The following is a 23,973-nucleotide window of genomic DNA, read 5'->3' as shown; positions in this document are numbered from 1 at the left end:
GTAACAGCACACAGAAGAGTTTTTGGAAAGTTTACTTAGAGGTAGAGTGGTAGGTTTCCACTGAATAGTGCTAGATTTGACAAGCAAGTGTACCACTCTCCACAACTGTTTAAATGGAACAATGAATTTTCCACACCTTTTTTGCAAAAGTGCTTGATGTAGTATGTAAACATTGTTAAAGGTTCAATAGAGTCAAATATAGAAACAGCTGAGAAAGCTGCCTGTTTTGAATGTATTGTTTTTGTGATGCAGCTCCGCCCCTTCACGCTCATTTACATAGTTGCTCCCACCTGGGAAATCATGGCAAACACTGCCAAAGCATCGATAACACTGAAATGTGCTTTCTGAATTGTCCTCAATATGGCCAGCTACAGCCGTTTCTAGTGACCTTTTTATTGTAATACTACATACACTATGCAGTAATCTGCATAAGAGGCTGCTTAGGTGCTACTTAAACGGCTTCCTCCCTGCTTGCTGCTATGTAAAAAGCGTTGAGCCAGCACAGGTAAGTGGAGTGCACCCATTTTCACAGACCCTCTTCACTCAGAATGACTACATGGCTTATGACTATATAGATTAGTATTGTGTTGTCATAAAGCAAAGTTCACAAACACAGGATTTCTTAGTTTTTATGTAAAGAAAACAGTTTGCTGTTTTGCACATTGCAGATAATCTTGAGCCTAGCATGTTTACAATTTGCATATTCATACATGTTATCCATTAAATTGATGTCTGCATAGTTAAAATGTTATGTTATAAACCAAATCATTCAGAGTGCTTTGGTGTGAAATGCTCCATTCTAGAGAACCAGACGTCTGAAGAGTTTAATGCCTCTAAAAGCTCCCTCACATATATATATATATATATATATATATATATATATATATATATATATATATATATATATATATATGTGTGTGTGTGTGTGTGTGTGTGTGTATTATATCTATATCTATATATATATATGTGTGTGTGTGTGTGTGTGTGTATTATATCTATATCTATATATATATATGTATATACACACACATGCATATATAGATGTATATATGCGTGTGTGTATGTTATATATCTATATATATATCTATATCTATATTATCTATACAATATATATACACGATATATATTATTATTTAGTATTTTTAATCACTAACTTACCAACATTTAAAAAAATATTTAACCATTATTAACATGGCTATGTTTGTGTCAGAATCACTGTAAAGAAATCTGAGTCTCTAAATTTCTCCACAATGAACCCCTTCACACCAAACTGCTCTGAATCATTTTATTTACATCGCAGAGCCTGAATTACGCGGGAATTATTAAAGGTCTGTGCAGTTCAATCCTTAAATAGCCGCTGGACTCAAGGTCCAGGTCTGAAGACCTCTGCATTAGCCGGTGCTCTTGCTAGCCAGTGTACCGGTACCTTGCAACGGTTGTTAAGGCGCGCTGTTGCTAGGGGAAACCTGAGGGGGGAGGGACTCGACGGGGGGCGTGGCTTCGGTTGAGTCAACCCGGAAGTGCCACACACCACGCAGACACTCAGAGGAAACACACGCACGGCGGAGTCGAATGGAGATGAGCGGCAGGAGCTCCGGTGTTGAAACGAGGAGGAACTGTTTTAGCTTCTCCGAGGCGCTGTAGGCCTCGTCCGTAGCTTACGTGGCCGCAGGTGAGGTAATAATTCCGCACGTCTGTCGATGTGGGTGAGAAGGAGAGAGCGGGAAAGGAGGAGAAATGCAGGAGTGAATGGGAAGGAGTAGCGGGGAGAAGCTGCCGATGCCCGGCGAGGTGTCAGCGGTGAGACTGCCCCATCCATCTTAGCACCGCCGGCTGAGATTTGCCTGCTGAAGACACCGGGGTGAAATGAAGAAAGGTGAGCAGTGTGGTTTGCGTTGTTTTGTTTGTTTACTTGTTTGTTTGTTATGTTTGTGTGCTGTATGCGTTGATATTGGTGTAGCTTCGTTTTGCGAATTTTTCCGTTCCACCTTAAATGGTGCAGCGGTTACATGTGCAGCGTTTAAGGTGGAACGGGAAATTCGAATAAGGAGCTGGGAAGCCAACTTCTCTTAACTTAGTATTACCGTGTGTAGTAAACGCATCAAAACGTGAGGGGAATGAATGATTGTTGTTCTGTGTTTACAGATGTGAAGGTTCTGTTGTTCTGCGTGTTTTCTTCTTACTGCAGTGACAACCAGGTTGGCAAAGCAACCGTCAAACTGAACTGCCCAGCTTTGCTGTCATGTCAGTCTCTTCTTTTTAGCTGGTTTAGTGCGAAACTGAAGACGGTTTCTTATTAGAATGTAAATACTGCACCATTTAAGGTGGAACGGGAAAATTGGAGCAAGAAGCAGCTGGTATATTGGAAGCCAACTTCAGCCTGGTCGGTTTAGTCTCTTCTCAGCCTGGCTAGCAAGGAGACGTTGAGAGGAAACAGCCAACAGTCTTATTTACCACAGTTTATGGATTTGATTTTGAGCGGTTTAAGATTTAAACACTGGTTTAAATGGAAAAAACACGACGACCTGGAGCAGGTTAGCTGTGTAGCTAGCTGCTTTCTCGCTAACCAGCCTGTTGGGGTCAGGTCCTGGTTTTGGCTTTGGCTTTGGTTTTGGCTTTAGTTGATGAAATGCAGAGAGAATAAAGATCTGTGTTTTAAATAAGGACCACAGAATCAGCTGTAAGTGATGTTATAATTACAGGAACAGTCACTGGAAGCTCTTTAGCATACACTGCCCTGCACACCTAGAAAAAATGGTTCTTCAATGGTTCTTTAGCATTTAGAGCATTTATTTAGTTTAAATTGTTCTTTGAATGGTGAAATTGCTCTTCAGGTTGGTGGAGAATGTGTTGCGTACAGTTCTACACCAACCTGAAGAACAGTTTCACCATTCAAGGAACCATTTAAGCATGCAAATGGTTTTATGTGGAACTCATGGTTTTTCAATGGTTCTTTAGCACTTAGAACCATGGGTTCCACATAAAACCATTTGCATGCTTAAATGGTTCTTTGAATGGTGAAATTGTTCTTCAGGTTGGTGGAGAATGTGTACAGTAGTTCTACACAAAACCTTTTTGATAATAGCACCAATAAGGGTTCTTCTATTGTTACAAGCTTGACATGGTAACAATAGTAGAACCATTTTTTGTTGTTATATAGAACCATTTTCAAAAAGGTTTCATATGGAACCATATACAGCACATTCCTCATCCATCAGAAGAGCCATTTCACCATGCAGAGTACCAGTTCAGCATGTAATGTGTTGTATATGGTCCTAAATGGAACCTTTTTCCTGTGGATGGTTCTATACATCAACCTGAAGAACCCCTTCCTGTCGGAAAGAACCCTTTAATCATGCAGAGGGTTCTTTGAGTGTTCATGGTTCTGTATGGAACCACTTTCTTTACTGACGAGCCCTTAAAGCACCATCTTTTTTAAGAGAGATAGTATTCATGGTTTACCTTTACTGAAGAACCCTATCTGAGTGTGCATTAAAAAGTGCCTTGAAAAGCAAAAGGTGGAAGAGAACCACTGTCTGAAATGAACAGCTGTACCATATTGTCAGGGTTTTCTCGTTTACAAGCACAAAGCGTACAACATAAATAATTCTGATAGCTTTAAAATGTCTGTTTTACCCAATTAAATTAAATTATGTTCATTTTTGTACTCATTATGTGGTGTAAGGTGTCACATATATGCTCATTTAATTGGTATATAAACCCTTAGAGCAAGGCCATGTCCAAAACCGCATACCTACATACTAAATAGAGTGTCGGAACAGTGCACCACCATTAGTAGCGTGCTTATTAGTATAGTAAGTACATGGTTTGGGACGCAGCCGTGTCCTTTCCTATTATTTGGCTGATCTGGTGGCCAGATGGGGCCACATGCTAGTCAGTTCTTCCAATATATTTTGTGAGGCTATGAGCTGCTAATCAGACAAAAATCAAGGATATCAGACTGGAAAGGAAGTTTCAGTAAACTATTGGGACGCAGCCCCTGTTCTAGGCAAGGTTTAGTGTTATATGTTAGTGTAGGCATGAACTTCGACCTAGTCGTGCAAAGCAGCCTACCAGGCAGTCCCACGTTTGCAGGAGTGAAAGGATAAGAAGGGAGGGAGGGAGGGAGGGAGGGAGGGAGGAAGGGAGAGAGGGAGGGAGGGAGGGGTTAATGGAAGGCAGGAGAGCAGTATTTCCCTCCCCTTTCTGTCATCCTCCTCCTACTTTTCCTCCTCCCCTTCTCTCTCTCTCTCTCTCTCTCTCTCTCTCTCTCTCTCTCTCTCTCTCTCTCTCACTCTCTTGCTCTCCCTCTCTTTCGCTCTCTCTCTCTCTGGTTTCTCAGTCTCGTTGATCAGTGTGTGAGAGAGACGTGGAAAAAGTGTGCTGCGTTTTACTCAGGTACTACTCAACTATTTTGTTAACTATTTCCTTCCTTCACTAATCCGCCTGCTTGTGCTTCACTCTCTGCTGCTCTTCAAATGAGCAGCTCTTCGTTTTTAAAGCCGAAATGTAGTGAATCAGATTTTTCTCCACTTTAAAGCTGCTCTTGCCTGAACAGTAGTTTCCTGTTAACTTTACCTCAGTTGTTTTTTTGCTGTTATCTGCTTATCTACCACTTTTCTCTCTCTGTGTCGCTCTTTCCACCTCCTCTGCAGAGCTCTTGTCATGTCTACATGTGGTTTTGATGAAATCGCAGACCCTGTGAGCATTTTTTGGCACAAGTGGAGTGTGGGTATGCTCTTCGTCTAGTTTGGGGCAGAAGTTTTCAGAGAGGAGGGAAAAGTGTCTGTGGAAAAATAGAGCTGCTTTAGTGGCTGAAACTTGTCAGAGTTTTTACTGGATTTAACGTAAATGTGCTGCTGTTGCTTTGTGTTAGTATTTGGACAGAGGTAATTACCTCCGACCAAATAATGATCACCTAACTAATGCATTAAAGCTATGTCTCTGACAGTTTGGCGGTGCTTTAAACCGTTTTCAGCCTACGGTGGATGCAGCAAAGCCACCGCAGGCTTGTTGTTTAACAGGATCGGAGTGGAGATTAGTTGCTCAGCTGTATCCGAAAGATTATTAGTGTTATTATTGTCCCGGGGACTTAGTACAGACACCTTCTGCACGCCTTGCTGTCGGATAGGATTGGATTCGATGAGGTACCATGTTCTCTTACTTCTCTTTCAGTTCCCTATGTGGATTTTTTGCTGCACTCTCAGGGTCATTTAATGTCGATCTGAAATCAAAACTGACCTTTTGTATCTTGTTAGTTCATGTCTCTGGTCATATTAAGCGTTTATCATTTACAAGGCATTTTCTTCAAAAGTGATTTTTGTCTGCGTTTAAAACGTCCTCTGTTGTTTGATTACATCACTGTGCACCAGTGGGCGGGGAAAATAATACTCACCAACAATATTATCTTTCACCTCCACCTCCTATCCTCCTATACCCCGTCAGTCGTCAAGAGAAAATGCTAAGTGTATGTAACAGTACACACTTAAAAAAGATGGTTCTCCAAGGGTTCTTTAGTAAAGAAAATGATTCTTTATAGAACCATGAACACTCGAAGAATCCTTTGCATGATTAAAGGGTTCTTTGCATCATGAAAGCGTTCTTTAAATTGGTGGAGAGTGTGTTGAATATGGATTATATAGAACCTTAAAGTGTTTCTTCTGTTATTACAAACTTGACGTCGTAACAATGAAAGAACGCTTTTTGGTGCTATGTAGAACCCTTTTCAAAAAAGTTTTATATAGAACCGTATACAACAGTGTGTACAACAGCACACACTTAAAAATCATGGTTCCTTAAGGGTTCTTTAGTAAAGAAAATGGTTCTGAAAGAACGCTTTGCATGATTAAAGGGTTCTTTGCATTGTAAAAGGGTTCTTCAGATTCATGGAGAATGTGTTGACTAATTCTATATAGAACCTTAATGCTGTTCTATTATTAGAAGCTTGACATCATAACAATAAAAGAACTCTTTTTGGTGCTATGTAGAATGTTTTCAAAAAGGTTCTATATAGAACCATATATCACATTCTCCATCAATCGTGATGCAAAGAACCATTTAATCATGCAAAGTTTTTCATTGTTCATGGTTCTGTATAGAACCGTTGTCTTTACTAAGGAACTCTTGAAGAACCATAATTTTTAAGTGTGTATGGAAGCAAAATACCCCAGACTCTTTAATCTGCTCACCCTGCATTTTGACGGTTGTCCCATTTAAAACTGAATTTCTTTAAAATGAAATCCACTTTTTCAGTTGGACGTCTGATGTGGTTTGTAAGCACTTTTAAAGTTTCAGATATACCATTCACTACGCTGAAGATTTTGACATCAAAAAACAATAAACTAACAGTGTTAGGGTTTAATTCTAGCCCGAGATTAAGGTTTGGATTAGTGTGAGTAAGTTAAAGTGAATTTAATTAATATTTAGTTGAATGTCAGTTAAAGGCTGTGCAAGCGTCTACAAAGCATCTTAAGTTGGACCATCTTAATAAAGCGTTATCATTCATTTCTATTGCTATATGCAAGAAACCAGCCGAATTTTTTTGCTCCAAACACACAATCAGCTAATTTGTTGTTTTTATTTTGGTAGATCTGTGTTGCAGTTCATCGTGTGGCTCTTTACTTGAATAATTTGCCAGTTTGCTTCACAAAAGAGCGAATCATGTTGGTTATATGCAACTTTGGCTGATAGAAAGTGCTGGAAATGTGCTCGTACGGTTTATATGTCCATGTAGCCGACGAGGTTTGAGCCTCAGGTTTAAGATGAATGAATATTGACCTTTGACCAGATTGGCTGTAAATCAGAAACAGAATCGGCCATAACAATCCATAATCGGTGCGTCCCTCACTTCTGTATTCATAGGTCTGTTAGCATTATATTTGCGACAGTTGAGTCACAGTTTGGATACGAAATTTGCTCAGCCCTGTCTGGTGCAAACAGCTGTGAGGAGCTAAGCCTCGTCAGCACAGCGAGACGAGTGACGCTCCAGTGTGTATTGACTTTCCTGTGCAGACTCGTGTCTCATACTGGAGATGAATGGACTTTGTCATTTCAGAACACTTCTCTCAGGCTGACAGCTCAGCAGCCGTTGTTTCCGCGGTGGACGTGGAAGAAAGAAAACCAGTTCAGTGTTCAAGGAGGCCAGGTCTTGTGAAAGAAGATTGTTTCACTCTTTAAGCTCACATTGGACAGGTTTTACAGGTGTAACCGCTTTCATCTGGCTTTTGAGTCTCTATTCTCAGGTACCTAAAAGCCTTTGCTGCTTAAGTTCATGTTCTATTTACTGTGGGATTGTTATGCTCACAGTGATTTGTGTGATTTTCACAGCAGTGTTTATTCTTCCGTTAGACCAGCGGTTCTTACGTGAATATCGTCTGCATAATTTTCACAGTGCTGAAAGAGCAGCGCAGGTTTTGTCGTTGAAGAAAAAGTGCTTACTTTGAGAATATTTATGTGGTTATAAATCCACCGTACAATGGAAAGAGAAGGCAGTGCCATGTTTCTGTGGTGGCCTGACGGGTAAGGGGGGCTTCAGTAGCACATTAGTGTCAGCATAGCCATAGACCACTGGCTGGCACGACTTTTGCTTGAGTCTGCTTGAACAGCAAAGCATGGTTTGTATTAGGGACAGTTATACATAATGCTGTTATAATGAGTTGTCATGATTAGGGCTGAGTATCAATTTGCAATACTCTTATGGAATCGGCTGAATTACTTTTACTCTGCACAGAACATTGAAATCCATTGAACGTGATGTCAAATTTCATTACCTAAGCGGTCCATCTTATCAGCGACAAGCCTTATCAGCGAGCTGTTAAGTAAGCCTGTTCCCAAATCTAGAGTGACTGATAAGGATGTTATTAATTTTTACTGTACACTGTCAGGAAAAACAAGGTGCTCTACAAGCCTGTTTTTGTTCACCGAGGTACAAACATTGTAAATGTACACTCAAAGGTACAACAGTGGTATTGAGATCCAACTGTGTTCCTTAAGTGAGTTTTAGAGATACAATACATTTACACATACATTAACAGGCATGTTTGAACCTTTTATAACCGAACACTTTAAAGTAGAACAATAACTTAAAAAATCTGGACAAGCTCTATGGAGTCAGTGCAATTTAAAGATTGCAACAGAATGTGGTACTGAAGACGTACCCTTCGGGGAAACCCCCCCCCCCAACCAAAGTTACATGAGGGAAACCACAGTGGAAGTTTAGTACCTTTTTTCTGACAGTGTTGATGAGAGTTCCTGCTAGAAAACGTTGGTTTCAGTGACGATGTCTGGGAATGATTCCGTTTTTGCTAGAAAAAAATGGTAGAATTCTCGTCATACTCGTGTTAATGTTGTGCAGAACCTACATTGTGGTATCACATAACATGATGGGCCAATCCCAATGTTACCTATCGCAACAGCTCGAAATAAAATCTCTTAGCTAACGCCTGGGATGTTGAGAACTTGAGATCTTGAGAAGTTCTGTTCTAAAACCTTACTCCTCTTTCTCGTCCAGCACTTCTGTAGGCAGTTTCATTTAGAGTGTCGCGGCTCGAACGGAAAACCGGAGAACGTTTTATCTTTACTGGCTGTCAGATCAGCAAAACTTACTAAAAATTAGATTTTCTATGTGTAGGCCCGTCACAGTTATTACATAATCACCTGACCGCAGTTATTTGTGCAGATTGCAGTTGTTTCAGCTGACCAGTTATTTTTCACAGTTGTTATCTTTCACAATCACATGTTGAAAATGTGAGTGTGAGTTGTGTGAATGTGAATTGCAGATTTTTTTCATCTGTTGGATTTGAGCCAACACATGTAAATTAATTAAAGCAGGAAACTTATTTATTGAGAAACAAATAAATTCTAATTTCTGACTGGTGCTGTAGTACCTTTAGAGTAGCGTTCGTCTATAAGGGCTCAAGCTGTTAAACTGCTAAGAATCGAGAGCTAGAAAGCGGCGTTTGGCCACTTTAGGTTTTAATAATTTAATAGCTGCATACAATGAACAAAAATGTAAAGTGAATTTGTTTATCGCAATTATTTAAATGGCAATTAGTCTTTAGTTAAAATGTTGTAAGTGTAACAAGCTTAAATAGTTTATTATGCATTTCAAAGAAGGCATTGAAAGACATTTCTCTAAGAAATCAGTATCAAATGTATCAGTATTGATATTATATTGAATGATTGAATGATTTTGAACAACACCCAGCTCTAGTCACAGAGATTTGACTTCGATACTGAAGCGAAGTAGGGCTAGGCAATATGACAGTATTTATCGTTATTGTGATAAATGATGTCACAACATATTACGATAGGCTTTCCTGAGCATACTGTGGATATCGTCAGTACTTTAAAAGGACTTTTCAACTGCATGATTGAATACAAAACAGCATAATTAGCCCTGTTTAATTGGATTTAGTGCAGCAAAGTATGTGAAATGTTAAAGGCAAATAATTGAATTCATAGTTTTTGATAGTATTTTTTAAATATTGCACTACTGTTCCAAAAAAAAAAATCTTGTGGCATATTGTGTATTGTGAACACTTCTTGAAGTATAGGTATTACATTTTTGCCATATTGCCCATCTCTAATACGAAGTGTGCTACCACAGTACTCAATGCCTAAACAATACTATACCAAAAAACTCAACAGGTCATTGTGTGAGCACCTAATGTTAATTGGCTCGAACAAAACATATTAAAATTGTTAGAGCTTAATTAACATCTTTGATCCTGAAATCTCTTTTTTTCAGAAATACAAACCTCTTTGAATGTGGAATAAATCTAATAAGCTTTAAAATAATTTATACGTGGCCTGAGGGAGACTAATAGTGAGGCACAGCCTACCATTCATCACCATGTATTAAAGAAAATGGGCTGTACTGTTTGCTGATTGTTTCTAGGAGCGTAAGGTCACGTTACTGAATAAACCTCTGTACCTGTCTATTTTTAGATATGCTAATGAGTGCATCTCTGCCCATCTGAGTCAAATTAGCATGCAAAATCTGATTCTGCTACAGGCGGAATACAATGTCAGCATAGTGTGCGTTTATTTAAATAAAGCAGTGAAACTTGGAGGACTTCAGTATCTCAGGTTATATCCTGCAAATATTGTACGCTGAGCTTTAACCATCTTTTCTTGAAACGTCATACACAAGATTATTGTCCATATAAGGTCTGTATGGTCCAATTGCTTTGGCTTAGACTTTAATCTTTTCCCTGTGTCTCAGTGATATATGGATACGTAACAGCATTGTTTCTGGCGTTCAGATTTCGTGGTACTTCTTCCACTCCGGTGGCTCCCCAATAGTAGGTCTAATTTAAAATGAAAACATATGTACAGGGTGTCTCGAATACAAACCAGGCATAGGTTTGTCCTACTTAGATAAGTAGGCTATGGCCAAACTACCCTTCTAAAGACATGTATAATTGGGATGTCGTATTTCACTGACTTGCGCTGCTGTAGTTCTACAGCAGCTGTGCTGTTATTAAAGGTCTTTTGGTTTTAAAAAAAAAACAAATCAGCTTTGACTGTCAAAGTAATTACTGGATACACATTCAAAATAATAGCGCAAGGCAGCTTTATCAAACTGTCACTTTCAGTTCCTCTCGAGTGGCTTACTCTGATAAAAGCAAGCTTTGTATATTTTTGAGGAAAACTTCCTGAAGTGTCCTCAAACCCGGAGTCGTGTTCTCTTTACTGTAAGACTGTAAGCTTTATGATTTGTGTGCATTCTCTCCATTGAATGAAGGTCTTGTTTTATTTTACTCAAACGTTGCAGAATTGTTTGGCATGATTTTTGGTTCCTCTAGAGTGGCTTTCACTCATGTCTTTTGGGGAGGAAACATTCTGGGAGGTTTTAAAGGAATGACTCATTTGGGGAAAAAAGACAATACAGATTTTCCCCATTAGTCCAGATGTAGCGGATGTAGGCATGTAGCATGTTTGGTGCACAAAGTTTATTGGTCTGTATTAGTCTTGTTGGGATAAAATACCTTGGATGAATGAGGTTTAATGCACCGAATTGTACAGTATAGCATATCATATAGTATCATATTGTATCGTACTGTATTGTGACTAGCATTTTAGCTTGTGGCTAATGTGTCAGCTTGGAGCTTTTTGTTTCCCAAGACATGTATGCAGTGTTTGTGGTGGGCTGAGGGCCGAAGAGACAAAACTACAGTCACATCTTCTAAAGAAAACAAACTTAAGTTTGTAATTTTTCTGCGAATGTTAGTGCACAGTTTCAATTTTTTTGCTGTTTAATTTGTTGGAAAAAATAAAACATCAAATATAAAATTTGCTGTAACTTTTGCACAGGTCGCATTACACGCTCTGTTGTTTTTTCCAATATGTTGAGTTCAGCAAATAAACAGTAATTCTGTATTAAAATGTGCAGAAATGGAAAAAGGTACAAAACTGTCACTGAGGCAGTTCCCCTCTTGTCACTGGGGTGGGACCCTCAAGGGTACATCTCAGTACCTTTAGTCAGGGAACATAACTGAACCATAATCCACTGAAATTATATCCTCTAAATTGTATTGACTCGACACACCCCGTCTCGTCTCCAGGCTTTTATTTTATTGTTCTGTTTTGATTGTTATTGTTATGAAAATGTACAAATATGAAAATATAACTTTTCACCTGGAAAAACCTATTTAAGGTGCACAATTGGACCTTAAAACCACTATTGTACCTGTGAGGGAACATTTACATTGTTTGTACTTCGCTGAACAAAAAAATGTAGCTGCACAGAACCTTTTATCTCTAACAGTGTGTAAAGCACAGGGATTGTTTCAGATATTATATTTTTATAATGTTTAACACTGTAATGAACTAAAAATTAAAACACAAACATATTAACACAACTCTCAGGAACTCCTTTCTTTTTGCTGTCTCAAAACAAGACTGTCTCATTTATCGAATCGAGTCAAATTGTGCATTTTTTTTTAATCATTACACCCCTCACTGCTTTGTACATTTTACATGGAATCACATGAATCACCCTTATATGTGCATTCTTAAGAACTTGGGAATGGTAGTGGAGAGTAGAGAGAAAAGGCCTATAGATCCAGTAAAGGTTTATCACCATGTTCGGGAGCTTAAGCGTGATTCATCAGTTCTGGGTTGCTCAGCAGTTTTCAGTTGTACGACTGCAGGCTTAAGGCGAGTGAATTCCACTATGTTGGATAACTCCACTACAACTGCATTAACCTTCTGATTGTCTCAATAAAATGGAGGCGTTTTGCTTGGTTGCTTTACAGTGACAACACGTCCTCGGCCTCAGGGGAAGATTCACTTTTACCCCTGTGTCTTCCTGTTCTTCACACCTGAAAACGTTACAGTTTGGCCTTCAGTAGTGAACACTACCTTTAGATTTAACTTTATTTTCTGTGGAGTGTTTCTAAATAACCCATTTCTCACTGTAGAGCAATATGTACCCTTTTGTTTGTCTGCACTATTTCAGCCCAAGAACTCTCTTTTGACTCTTGAAAAGGAAGCATCAGGTGAATCTACAGGGAGACTGGGAATGTCCATAGGGAATGTCTGTCTACTCTTAGTCTTTTAGGGTTGAAATTGCATGGCCTAATTGCAAAGGATTTTATGCTATCTGCCATGGGGTGGTGGAGGATCTCATTTTCAATCATGATTAGACCAGAGCTGTCAATATCAGTTGTATTGATAAGTGAGAAAGCTATCAATTGTTTTGACAATTAATCTAGTAATCTGAGTTTTCAGAATTAGGTTTCATAGTGTAGAAGGTAACATCTCTGCCCTGGGGTTCAGTCCCCTGCCCTGGGGTTCAGTCCCCTGCCCCGGGGTTCAGTCCCCTGCCCCGGGGTTCACTACCCTGCCTCGGGGTTCAGTCCCCTGCCCCGGGGTTCACTACCCTGCCTCGGGGTTCAGTCCCCTGCCCCGGGGTTCACTACCCTGCCTCGGGGTTCAGTCCCCTGCCTGGGCAAGCGCCCTATGCTGTAACAATAGGAGTCTTTGGGCAAAACTCCTAAATGTACCTTGATCTCTGTAAAATGATCAATTTGTAAGCTGTTCTGGACAAATGCCATCAATGTACTTGTATAAAAAGTACAAGGCCTGGCCTGAATGATTTATATACTCATTACGTTGGTATTTATTGTCTGTTTAGTATATTAGATATATTTTGAACTGCACTGACATGACATTTTTAAAATTATGGTTAGTTATAAAATGTTAATTTTACTGTTTTAAAGGACAATTTTGAGAGCAAGTATTCAGATACCTGTTTGGGAAATACTAATGAATATTTGAAGCCTGTAAAATGCTCTTTGGGCCAGCATATAAGAACACTATGTGGCAAAGATCGCATATAAATGATTGCGTCCATCAGGCTCAGTTTCTTACTGTAAGAGAGTAGACCTGGCACAATCATGACATTGTATAATGATTAACTGGCATATAAATGATTGTAAGATAACAATATAGTCAGCTTTTTTAGTGCAAGCCTAAAATAGCTGAATTAGCTGATTAATGTTGCTCACTGCCACCCTGTAAACGTGTTATTGCACCAATCAGAAGTTAGAGCTTTTGCTGCTTCTGTAAGACCAGTTTTCTGCTCACTTTCAGTAATATGCATTTGTCTCAAACCAACGGATGAAAATGCACCCAGTTCATGTTCTGTTTGTGACATAAACACGATTTTGAAAACTAGGAACTGTGAAAAAGTAAGTGTAATCATTGATTATGATTATGTAATGATTGTTACAGGCCTAAAAGCAGCACAAGAATTTTAAATGTACATTATTATCATACAAATTGCCAACTAATCATTGCCAATACATTTAAGGGGGTAAATTTAATAGTTCATTTTTTTTTAAGTTGAGTTTAATTGAGTAATCAAGACAGCACTGGAGTGGAAATGTGTCTTTATTTGGCCTGTTTTTTAATTGTCGTCTCCTTATCTTGCTGTAGCCTTTTCCTCGCTTCGGTCCCTCCTGTGGTGTCACTGGGCCATGGTTCGCAAGAAAGGGACCCTTATCTTATGTGGAGCATTTCTATTCGTTGCCTGGAATGCCCTGCTTCTTCTCTTTCTGTGGGGAAGGCCCCCCATCGGTCGACTTGGAGAGGGAGGTGGAGCTGAACCGGGCGCAGGAGAGGAATGGGCAGCTGGTAAAGGGAAAAGGGGCGGGGCTAGCGGATTGGCCGGAGAAGTGATCCGATTGGCCGAAGAGGTGGAAACAGAATTGGAGACTCAGAAAAAGCTCCTGAAACAGATACAGGGTCACAGGTCGCTATGGGAACTGCGTAAAGATGTGGGGAAAACGGAGACGGAAGACGCAAAGGACAAGAAGGACGAGCCTAAAGAACCTCAGCAGGTGCCCCAGTTACCCGTCTTGGATGAAAACAAAGCTCTTCCGAAAAAAGTACACGCTCCTGTCGTCACATCCCCTCTACCAGACACAAAGCAGGACAAGATATTAGACGATGAGAAACAATCTTCTGAAAATAAAGTGGGCCTCACTGACTCTAGTCCTCAAACTGTCATCCCGATCTTGGTCATAGCTTGTGACAGAGTCACAGTGAAAAGGAGTTTGGATAAACTGATACAGTACCGGCCTTCAGTGGAGCTCCATCCCATCATCGTCAGCCAGGACTGTGGTCACGCGGACACCGCGCGGGTCATTGGCTCCTATGGCAGTCAGGTGACCCACATTAGCCAACCGGATCTCTCAGACATTCCAGTGAGGCCAGATCACAGGAAGTTCCAGGGCTACTACAAGATCGCTAGACACTACAAATGGGCCCTGAACCAGGTGTTCAACACCTTCAGTTACTCCACTGTGGTCATTGTAGAGGATGACCTGGAGGTAAGAATGCAGAACTAATCAGTATACAGTAAATTTCTGACCTTATGATTCTGTTTGAAACCGATTCAGTACATCATGAAATCTTTCACAATTCAGTTTGAATATTTTGGTAGAGTTCAGAATTATTCTCTTAAAAAAATACACTGAATGAAGAAATGTGACTAGAGGGACTCTTACCCAGTAAATAGCCTTAGGACAATAATTGATACAGTGGAATATAGCGATAATTTGTACAAGCTGCAATACTTTAATACTTTGGTCAATACTTTAACAATTTTTGAAGTTTTATTTCCCATATATGTGGCTAAAAGAAGGCAAAATCACATCGAATCACTGGTAGTAAATAAAATGGCTTTTCCTAAGTGGGATTTGTAATAGGCTTAAATCAAGCCACTGGATTTACTACAAGAGATTTGATTTTAAACCTAAATACATGGAAATATGTTATGCAGTGTTTTGACACTCTTCTAATGACTAAAGCTTCAATAAGCTGTGTTTCCAAAAGTTAACGACAGACATTTTTTAATATATTTGGTGGGTTTTTTTTTAATCTTCATCATTTTTTGGAAGTTTATTTCATAAGAAATCAAATATCCAGCGAATGTTCAATATAAAACCAACTTTATCGCACTATAGGCAACACAAACGGATGATACTCTTTCAGTGGAAGGAATTACTGACATTTAATACAGTATTCGGGGCTTCTTTGCTTCACATTTTTCTTTATTTTGCAGAACACTGGAGGTTGTGTGTTATTATGAATAACATGGTTGCAATGATCTGTGGTGCTGTTGGTAATTGTATAGCCAACAGGGACAATGCAAGCTGTAGGCTAAATTCTGCTCACGTGAGGCACTTCGTGACTCATTTTGGATCACGATGATATTGTTTATCGCTATAACTCTGAAGATGATAATCATTTGTTTATATTTATATATTTACCCAAGCTTAAGTGACATACAGACAGTAAAAACAGCACACCAATGTCCTGTTCTGTATTTTAACTTTTATTTTGGGCCAAAAATGAACACACTGAATAGTGTTAAAATCAGGTGCATCACAGTACGTCAATTAGAGAAGTCATCAGTTCAGTCGGGCTGATATGATCAGATAAAGCTGGATCGGATGTCCGAGTATTTTGTTTGAGTAGTTTGTGCATGACAGATTACTTTTAGATGCTCATCGTAAGTGAAGTACTTCAATTAAAAAGTTTCATTTTAAAGCTTAGTATTGGCCGACACTAAAGACTTAGATATCAGTATTGGTATCATGCCACCTGTAGCTTCAACTCATATTTACACCCCAAAATCTACAGCGATGTTTCTTGGCTATTTCTTGAATGTTCTCACTGATTATTTATACATTAGAAAAGTTTATGTAAAGTATGGGGGAAATTTGAATTTCTGGTTTCGAAATAATTATGCAGTTGCCATCTGTAGCAAAACATGCTATTGAGGAAATGAAAACCTTTTTCAGCCTAATGAATAAAAATTTGGTTTTATTTATCATTTCAATATAGGCTTTAAAGGGTTAATAACATAGAAAACTTGAACTTTGATGAGTTTTTGATGAGAAGTTGGAGTAGTGTATAAAAACTGTTAAAGTGTTACTCCCCAGACCCTCTATAGAAACTGAACAGCCTGTTTTAAATGTACTGTTTCTGTGAGGTCACAAAAACCAACACATGTCCATACATCTATTCAGCCTACAGCTGTTTAGCCCTGTACATTCATGCTGAAGTTATAAGGAGTGTTTCAGCCAATGACAGCTGGGATAGGCTCCAGCACCCCACCGCGACCCAGAAGGATAAGCGGTTTAGATGATGTATGTTTCAGCCTGGACTGCTTTTTGAATGAGGCACAAGATAGAGCAGCCAATCAGAACAGATGTCATTTACATATGTCAGTCTTAAAGGCTCAGTAACAAAAACAGCCTGTTTAATTGAAAAGGACAAAGAGAGGTTGGAAAATGGTCTTATAGAAATGAATTATGATTCATTCTGGTACATGATGGTTTTTCAAGGGTTCTTTAGTAAAGAAAATGGTATTATATAGAACCGTGAACACTCAAAGAACCCTTTGGATGATTAAAGTGTTCTTTGCATCATGAAAGGATTCTTCAGACTGATGGAGAATGTGTTGAATGCATGCTTGTAACAACAGAAGAACCCTTTTTGGTGCTATACAGAACCCATTTCAAAAAACGTTCTATTTAAAACCATCTATACCACATTCTCCATCAATCTGAAGAACGCTTTCATGATGCAGAGAACCCTTTAATCATGTAAAGGGTTCCTTGAGTGTTCATGGTTCTATATAGTACCATTTTCTTTACTAAAGAACCCTTGAAGAACCAGCATTTCTTAGTGTTTACATAACCACACAAAACATAAGAGGACTTCGGGAGAAACAATGCACTATAAAAAATGTTGCATATGGGCCCTTTAACTCGTCGTGGCCTGTATAATTGACTTCACTGGCGTGTCTTTCTTGGGTTGAAAGCCATACTGGGTTTCAGGTATCACTATAAACTGTGTCAGTTTGACGCTGATAACTTTGACCCAGTATGTATAGAAACCTACTGTTGATCTCAGTGCGTCTCTATGCTGTGTGCAACGCAGGAACATCAGGAAAAACTGGATTGCCAACTTAAAATCGGTCGTGTTTAAATGATCTCATCTCCATCAAATGACCTTTTGTCAAGGAAAGAACAGTGAGAGTGCTATCTAGCACAGAGGATGAGTTTTCAATCCTTCTTTGTAATCCCGCTGACAGCTGTAATCCCAGTTTGTTCCCCCAGATTAGCACGTTTAACTGATCAGTGGATTAACCAACTTGGCACTGTTGAAGCTAAAATGGTTGTGCATCACTAGAGATCCCAAAGGGACACGTCGCTTCTCTTATAAACTCAAATATAAAAGAGCCAGCTGGATCAACAAATGCTCAGTCAACATTTATAATTACTGTGACAAATGTCACAGTCAACTTGAGGGACCTTTGTGTTCAAATGCTGTTGACTGTGGAAGTCAGAAGTGTCTGGTTATTTTCCTACTCAAACATAAACTGAACCTGATAACTAACTGCTGATGTGCATCAGGTATTTTTGAACAGGCAAGTCACCAACTGGCAACACTATGCTGGAATAAAGCCCTCTAGGACCAGAGCTGGTTTAAAGGGCCCACATCCTTCATTTTTATGCTTGTGATTTTATGCTTTAATACACCAAGAACAGACATAATTCACTTTACATGACAATTTTCCAACCTCTCTTGAGTCCTTAAAATCAAGCAGGCTGTTTTTGTTACTGTGCCTTTAAGACTGGTATATGTAAACGATTGGCTGGCATTATTCAAAACATCAACCTGGGCTGAAACACTCCTTATAACTTCAGCGTGAATAAGTGGAGCTAAAATGCTGTATGCTGAATAAGCATATATATGTAAATGTATTGGTTTTTGTGACATCACAAACATCACATTGAATCAAAACAGGCTGGTTTCACAGTTTAGTTTCCCTATATGGACTGCATGGACTGAGGAGTAAACCATAACTTTTGAAACCTTAACTGTGTTTGCTAGGGGTGCACTGAAATTTTGGCCACCGAAAAGTTTCAGCAGAAAATGGTAGAAAGTGTCATTTTTGTTTTTTTGGATGAAAAATAAATTTTTACCTCATTTTGAAAGTTCTTGGTTCTATTTCCTAACATGGCAGTCATCGCCTTTGAAGCATCGTCAGCATTATTATATTTAGAATATTAAATTATATTTAAAATTTACATTATTATATTTAAAATAAACTGCAAAATGTATGTAAAAGAACCATTTCTTTCGGTTTTGGCTGAGTGTGCCTTGAATTTCCATCAAGAATTTTTGTTTTGGGGCATCACTAATGTTTACATACCACATGAAAGTCTTTTATTTGAATAAAAATGATTTTTCATGATGTAGGCTCTTTTTAAGTTTTTAATACTGACAGTTATTTCATTTTTTTCCAACTTGTTTCTTGTTCCCTTCTCTTCTAAAAACTCCTCTTGTGTCCCTCTAGGTGGCACCAGACTTTTTCGAGTATTTCCGTGCTCTGTACCCGATCCTCCGCTCCGACCCCACTCTGTGGTGCATTTCGGCCTGGAACGATAACGGACGGGACGGCCTGGTGGACCCGGGCAAGGCTGACCTTCTCTACCGGACAGACTTCTTTCCTGGCCTGGGCTGGATGCTGCTGAAGGAGGTGTGGGCAGAGCTGGAGCCCAAATGGCCCAAAGCCTTTTGGGATGACTGGATGCGTCACCCGGAGCAGAGGAAAGACCGTTCTTGCATTCGGCCAGAAATCTCCAGGACTATGACATTTGGCCGGAAAGGAGTCAGTTTGGGTCAATTTTTTGACCAGTATCTGCGCTACATTAAACTCAACACTGAATTTGTGCCTTTCACTAAACAGGATTTGTCTTATTTGGTCAGGGGGCGCTACGACGAAACCTTCGTTAAGGAGGTGTACAGCGCCCCCTTGGTGAAGGTGGAGGATCTACAGCAAGGTGGCAGTTTGAAGGGCGCTGGCCCGTTCAGGGTGCAGTATTCTAGCAGAGACAGCTTCAAAGTACTGGCCCGCAATTTGGGGGTGATGGACGACTTAAAGTCAGGGGTTCCCCGCGCTGGCTACAGAGGAGTGGTCAGCTTTCTCTCGCGTGGGCGAAGAATTTATCTGGCACCCCCCGAGGGCTGGACAAAATATGACACCAGCTGGAGCTGAAAGGGTGGATTTTTAGGCACGGACCACAGAATGACAAGACTCAGAATTATGACAACCATGCAGGAAGAGAGGGACGCCCTCTCAAACCAAAGAAAACAGGCAGGGTGCGAAAGATAAATAAGCTGAAGGCTAATGCATGGTTAGAAGACATGGGATGAAGGTCAAAGTACAGTGATTTTATTGAGGAAGGCGACTTTATTCTCTGAGGGTAATGGAGGATGGAACACCCTGTCACACTGGGAACAACACAAAAGTTGGTATCTTGTGCCGCCGTACTCAGAGAAGACCATAGCAAAGTCCTGCTGTTTCTAATGGTGGAGATGCTGTTCTTCTCAGGATAAACACGTAGTTGTTGCTAAATTTGAAGCGATAGTTCAGTGACAGTGCTAATTTACAGAGTTTCCCCCTTATGTATAAGAGGCCATTCAAGACTTGTCTGATGTCTGAAGTTTGCTTCTTTAGTTTTGCACTGGAGCTACAAGCTAATATAGCTGACAAGTAATGGAAGCTTATACACCACCAATTAGCATTCTGCTAACTACAGTTGCCTGAGACCACACTGAGTTGTTTAGTAATCTCAAATAGACGTTGCTGATGTGGTTTCTGATACTGTATGGCATACTGATATCCATACAAATGGACAAAAGTATGACCAATAGGGCAGCTTTGACAAATGTTTTTAGCTCTGTGATGTGTTTTTAATAGAGAAGTGTGTCATATAGTGGCAGAAACCACTTACGCAAGTCTATTTGAGATTACGTTATGGCTGGACCGACTATTTGGATATTCATTTGTTGGTAGGTGTTCAGTTTTTAATTTTGGGATTTGGATATTCGGGGTTGTTTTTCGGCTAAATGTAGGGTATCAATAAAGGCAAACTGCTAAATACAGTGACGTTCGGGAGAAACCTGAGACGACTCGAGGTCACGGTCCATCCCAGCAAACACAGTTATGTTGTGACAACCTATTGATTTGGTGCTCGCAACGTTGAAATGCAATTCCTCAGAAAGTCGTGACAACGTTATGTGACAGCATTGTGACAACGTAGTGACAACATGGACAACAAGATGTTGTCACAACCTCCTAGAATCCCTCATTAGATTCGTTATGGTGTGAATGGGACTCATTCACACCATCATAATACCGTATGGCAATGTTACTGAATGATGAGCACCACCTCTTGACAACGTTGTGACAGTATTGTGTGTTTGCTGGGATAGCACAGCATTTTTAATTTGCTGAAAACAGCGGCAAACGCAGCAAGAAGAAACAGCCTCTTCAGCGCTAACAGCTAAAAACAAAGCCCTCTGTTCTGCTCCACAAAACCCACCATTCTACCCGCATTCAGGCTCTTCATCATAAAAGTCCTTGTACGAATTAACCTAAAGCAGCCCAGCATAAACAATTTCTCTCTTTAAAAATGTAACTATTTACAACACACAAAGGTGACGACACAATACATATTTATACCTTTTAATTGCACTGTTAAAATGTGGAAATATATACAGTTTCAGCTGGGGGTGCTTGGCATCACTCACCGCAGTGAACATCACACTAATGCGGAGCTAGACAGTGGGTGTGTCTCAAAACCTAGTGAGCTCTCTAAGTAGCCGCTGTCTACATAGGCATCTGTCTATATAGGCAGCGTTCCAACCGTCATCTGTCCTTATAAGACAGATAAATGAGACGCTCTAGTTAGACAGCAGTGACGTCGCCGCTTGTTCCCGCCCACTGCACGAGACCGGCGGTTACTGACCTCAGCAGTCAGAATCATATTTAGCCAACATGGATGGCGGTTTATACAGCGATTTTAATTGTATTTACTCTGAATGAAACAGCAAAATAGACAATAGTTGTGGTCAAACGCGGAAAGTATAGGCTATTTGTGCTCCTTTATGACTAGAAAACAGATAAATACCCCAGGAAATCAGAATAAGTTATATTTGAAGATGACATCGCTGCTTGGTGAAGCGCTTCTGCCCACCCACACCCAGCATGTATTCCCAGGGCGGCTGCAAAAAGTGCCCTGCTTTTGTGGACCCTTACTAGGGCCGTGATGTATGCCCTTCATACCTCGAGTAAGACCTCTGTGAAGGCAGATTATTCGATCGACTTTCTCTGCCCCACTGAAACCGCCAAAATGCATGAAAAACCACTAAAAAGTACAGAAACACTCTGGGGTCATTTAACCATAATACAAAATAATACAGCATTCAAACATGTCAGAAAATAAGCTTCTGGGTACACCAACCGCTGCTGTCTTGTCTTCGAAAATTAGCAGATTGAAGGTTATTGAAGTTGTCGCTAGTTGTTGTTGTCGGCCTTTTAAACAAGTATGTTTGTCACTGATATGAAAACCCGAAAGGTTTTCACGTTTTACTTTGTTTTAGAATCTTTTTCACAAATAACAAAGGAACTATAAATAATTTCCACAAAGTAATTATTTGATTTGTGTTTTATCTTATTTTCTTACCTTAAAGAGCTCACACAAACTTAGCAACATTTTTAATGCATTGTGTATGAGAGGAACTATGATCTCATGCAGTCAGAAAGGCAAATGAACAGCAGTTTTATTGCAGGCATAACTATTCCTCATACATCTTTATAGGCTCTGCAGATCACTGGCTGCTCCACTTTCCAACAGTAGCAGAACTGTGTGCAGCCAGTAAAGCCATGTAAACTGGACAAACCGTGCTCCTCCTCTCAACAGGAGTGAGTAAAATTTATGTCAAAGTTCTGATAACTGACTGGACCGGTGGAGGCGTTAGGCCTATTCAGGTTTAAACTGTATTATTAAGTAATGCAGTTTATTAATTCAATGTTCTTTTTAAAAACCTGGCAAAATAATGACAACCCACCCAAATTTTGTCTAACCGCAAAAAGACTTTTCAAAAAGAATTTTGACTGAAAAATTCTGCCAAAATCTGCCCAGTTTGGTGGGAACCCTGCATGTCTGAGCTGATCAGCTACATTTAGGCTAAGAGGGGGGAAACTAGATTGGTGTTTTGCTGAACTATCCCCTGACGAAATGTCAACTTCTGTTATTCCCAGTGTCAAACTCAGTGCATTGAAGGGTGAGCTTGGCCTTGTCATTACTTAGATTGGACGTTCTCTGAGTGGCTGAGGTTATTTTTTTCTGTGAGTTACTGACATTATTCTGAATGAAGTTACTCACATTACAGATGAATTACTACAATGGTCATAATTGTTGTCCAGTTTAATTGATGCATTCAAACAAAAGAGTTTTGAAGTAGCACTATTTTGATGAAGTGATGAAGTTAAGTTTTGTGCCAGGAATGATTAGCCTACAAGATTCATGCATATGAAGCACCAAAACTCATGATAGACAGATTCTGTGATTTTCTTCTTGTTTTTATTATTATAATTTTTTTTGGAAGTAATGTACTTGAACCCTTCTTCATTCTCCTTAATTCGGGAGAGATTTCATTACATTTCAAAGATGTCCCAAATGTTAGGTTTGTTGCAAAACCAATGATCGTAGATTTTGCTTTGTATGTTCTTTTGAATGCATTCGTTTAAGCAGGTGGGATGAGAGGAAAAATTCTAATATAATTTAAATGTACTGTATTGGGATGTTTGTGAGAGCGTTTGATATGTTCAAATGTCTGTATGAAGTATAAAACCACTGCCTGATGTGTTGTTTCTAAATTTAATACATTGAGAATAAATGACTATTTTGATATGTCAGTATAAGAGAAAGCTCATTTGTTCGTGTGTTTAACTGTGATGCAGTGTAAACTGAACCTTTTGAATGTTTGAGTGGATTTTACTGTGAGGTCTGTGAGCTTTTCATGAGTCCAAACTAATTCTGCAGTGTAAACCCTGCAGTCCAGCGGGGGGCTGCCATTGGTCCCATTTGTCCGAGGCTTTTCTCGGCGGTCCCGTTCCGCCATTAGACTGCATGCACTGTTGCAACTCAGGAATTTTACTTTACAGCAGCTGCATTTTCCCACCTTTTAAAAGGTCATCCATGAGAACGGTTTAAACAGCTCAGCAAATTGGCTTACAGGTGAAATTTAGGGCTGTCCGTATCTATTTCTTTAGCAACCGAGTAGTCTGTAATTTAATTTGATGAACAAATGAGAAATTAGATTGAAGAAATGGCCCAAACAACAAGGGACTTAAAGGAACTACAGCAAAGCCTGCATCGCCTTTCAAAGGTTTGCAAATACATTTTTCACTTGTCTTCTTAATAAGTACATCACGATTTAGATCACAATTACATCAGAGCCAATCAGCATGCTTTAATTTCTCATTCAAAAAAAATAAATAAATTAAAAGCCTCTGTATGTTTTTTAGGTTTTCTTAAATACATGGAGTTTCTTTCAGCTTCAGTCTCTCTCTAAATGCAGCTTTTATCAATTCAG

General features: G+C 39.6%; 1 protein-coding gene across 3 annotated transcripts; it reads left to right on the top strand.

Annotated features, from left to right (window-relative positions):
* The first annotated feature begins 1,547 nt into the window (after positions 1 to 1,547).
* On the top strand, positions 1,548 to 23,293 carry mgat1b (alpha-1,3-mannosyl-glycoprotein 2-beta-N-acetylglucosaminyltransferase b). Of its 3 annotated transcripts, none has more exons than XM_036566181.1 (3): positions 1,548 to 1,876; positions 13,945 to 14,840; positions 18,884 to 23,293. In XM_036566181.1, the coding sequence occupies exons 1-3, from the start codon at positions 1,867 to 1,869 to the stop codon at positions 19,583 to 19,585; spliced, it is 1,608 nt and encodes a 535-aa protein (XP_036422074.1). In that variant the 5' UTR covers positions 1,548 to 1,866; the 3' UTR covers positions 19,586 to 23,293. The 3 variants fall into 3 exon arrangements, with proteins under 3 accessions (XP_036422074.1, XP_036422075.1, XP_036422076.1); XM_036566182.1 differs by lacking the exon at positions 1,548 to 1,876 and adding an exon at positions 4,299 to 4,398; XM_036566183.1 differs by lacking the exon at positions 1,548 to 1,876 and adding an exon at positions 6,849 to 7,241.
* The last annotated feature ends 680 nt before the right edge of the window (positions 23,294 to 23,973 follow it).

This window comes from Colossoma macropomum, unplaced genomic scaffold, assembly GCF_904425465.1.
Source record: "Colossoma macropomum unplaced genomic scaffold, Colossoma_macropomum, whole genome shotgun sequence".
Lineage (NCBI taxonomy): Eukaryota > Metazoa > Chordata > Actinopteri > Characiformes > Serrasalmidae > Colossoma > Colossoma macropomum.
This window is presented reverse-complemented; position numbering and strand designations above follow the sequence as displayed.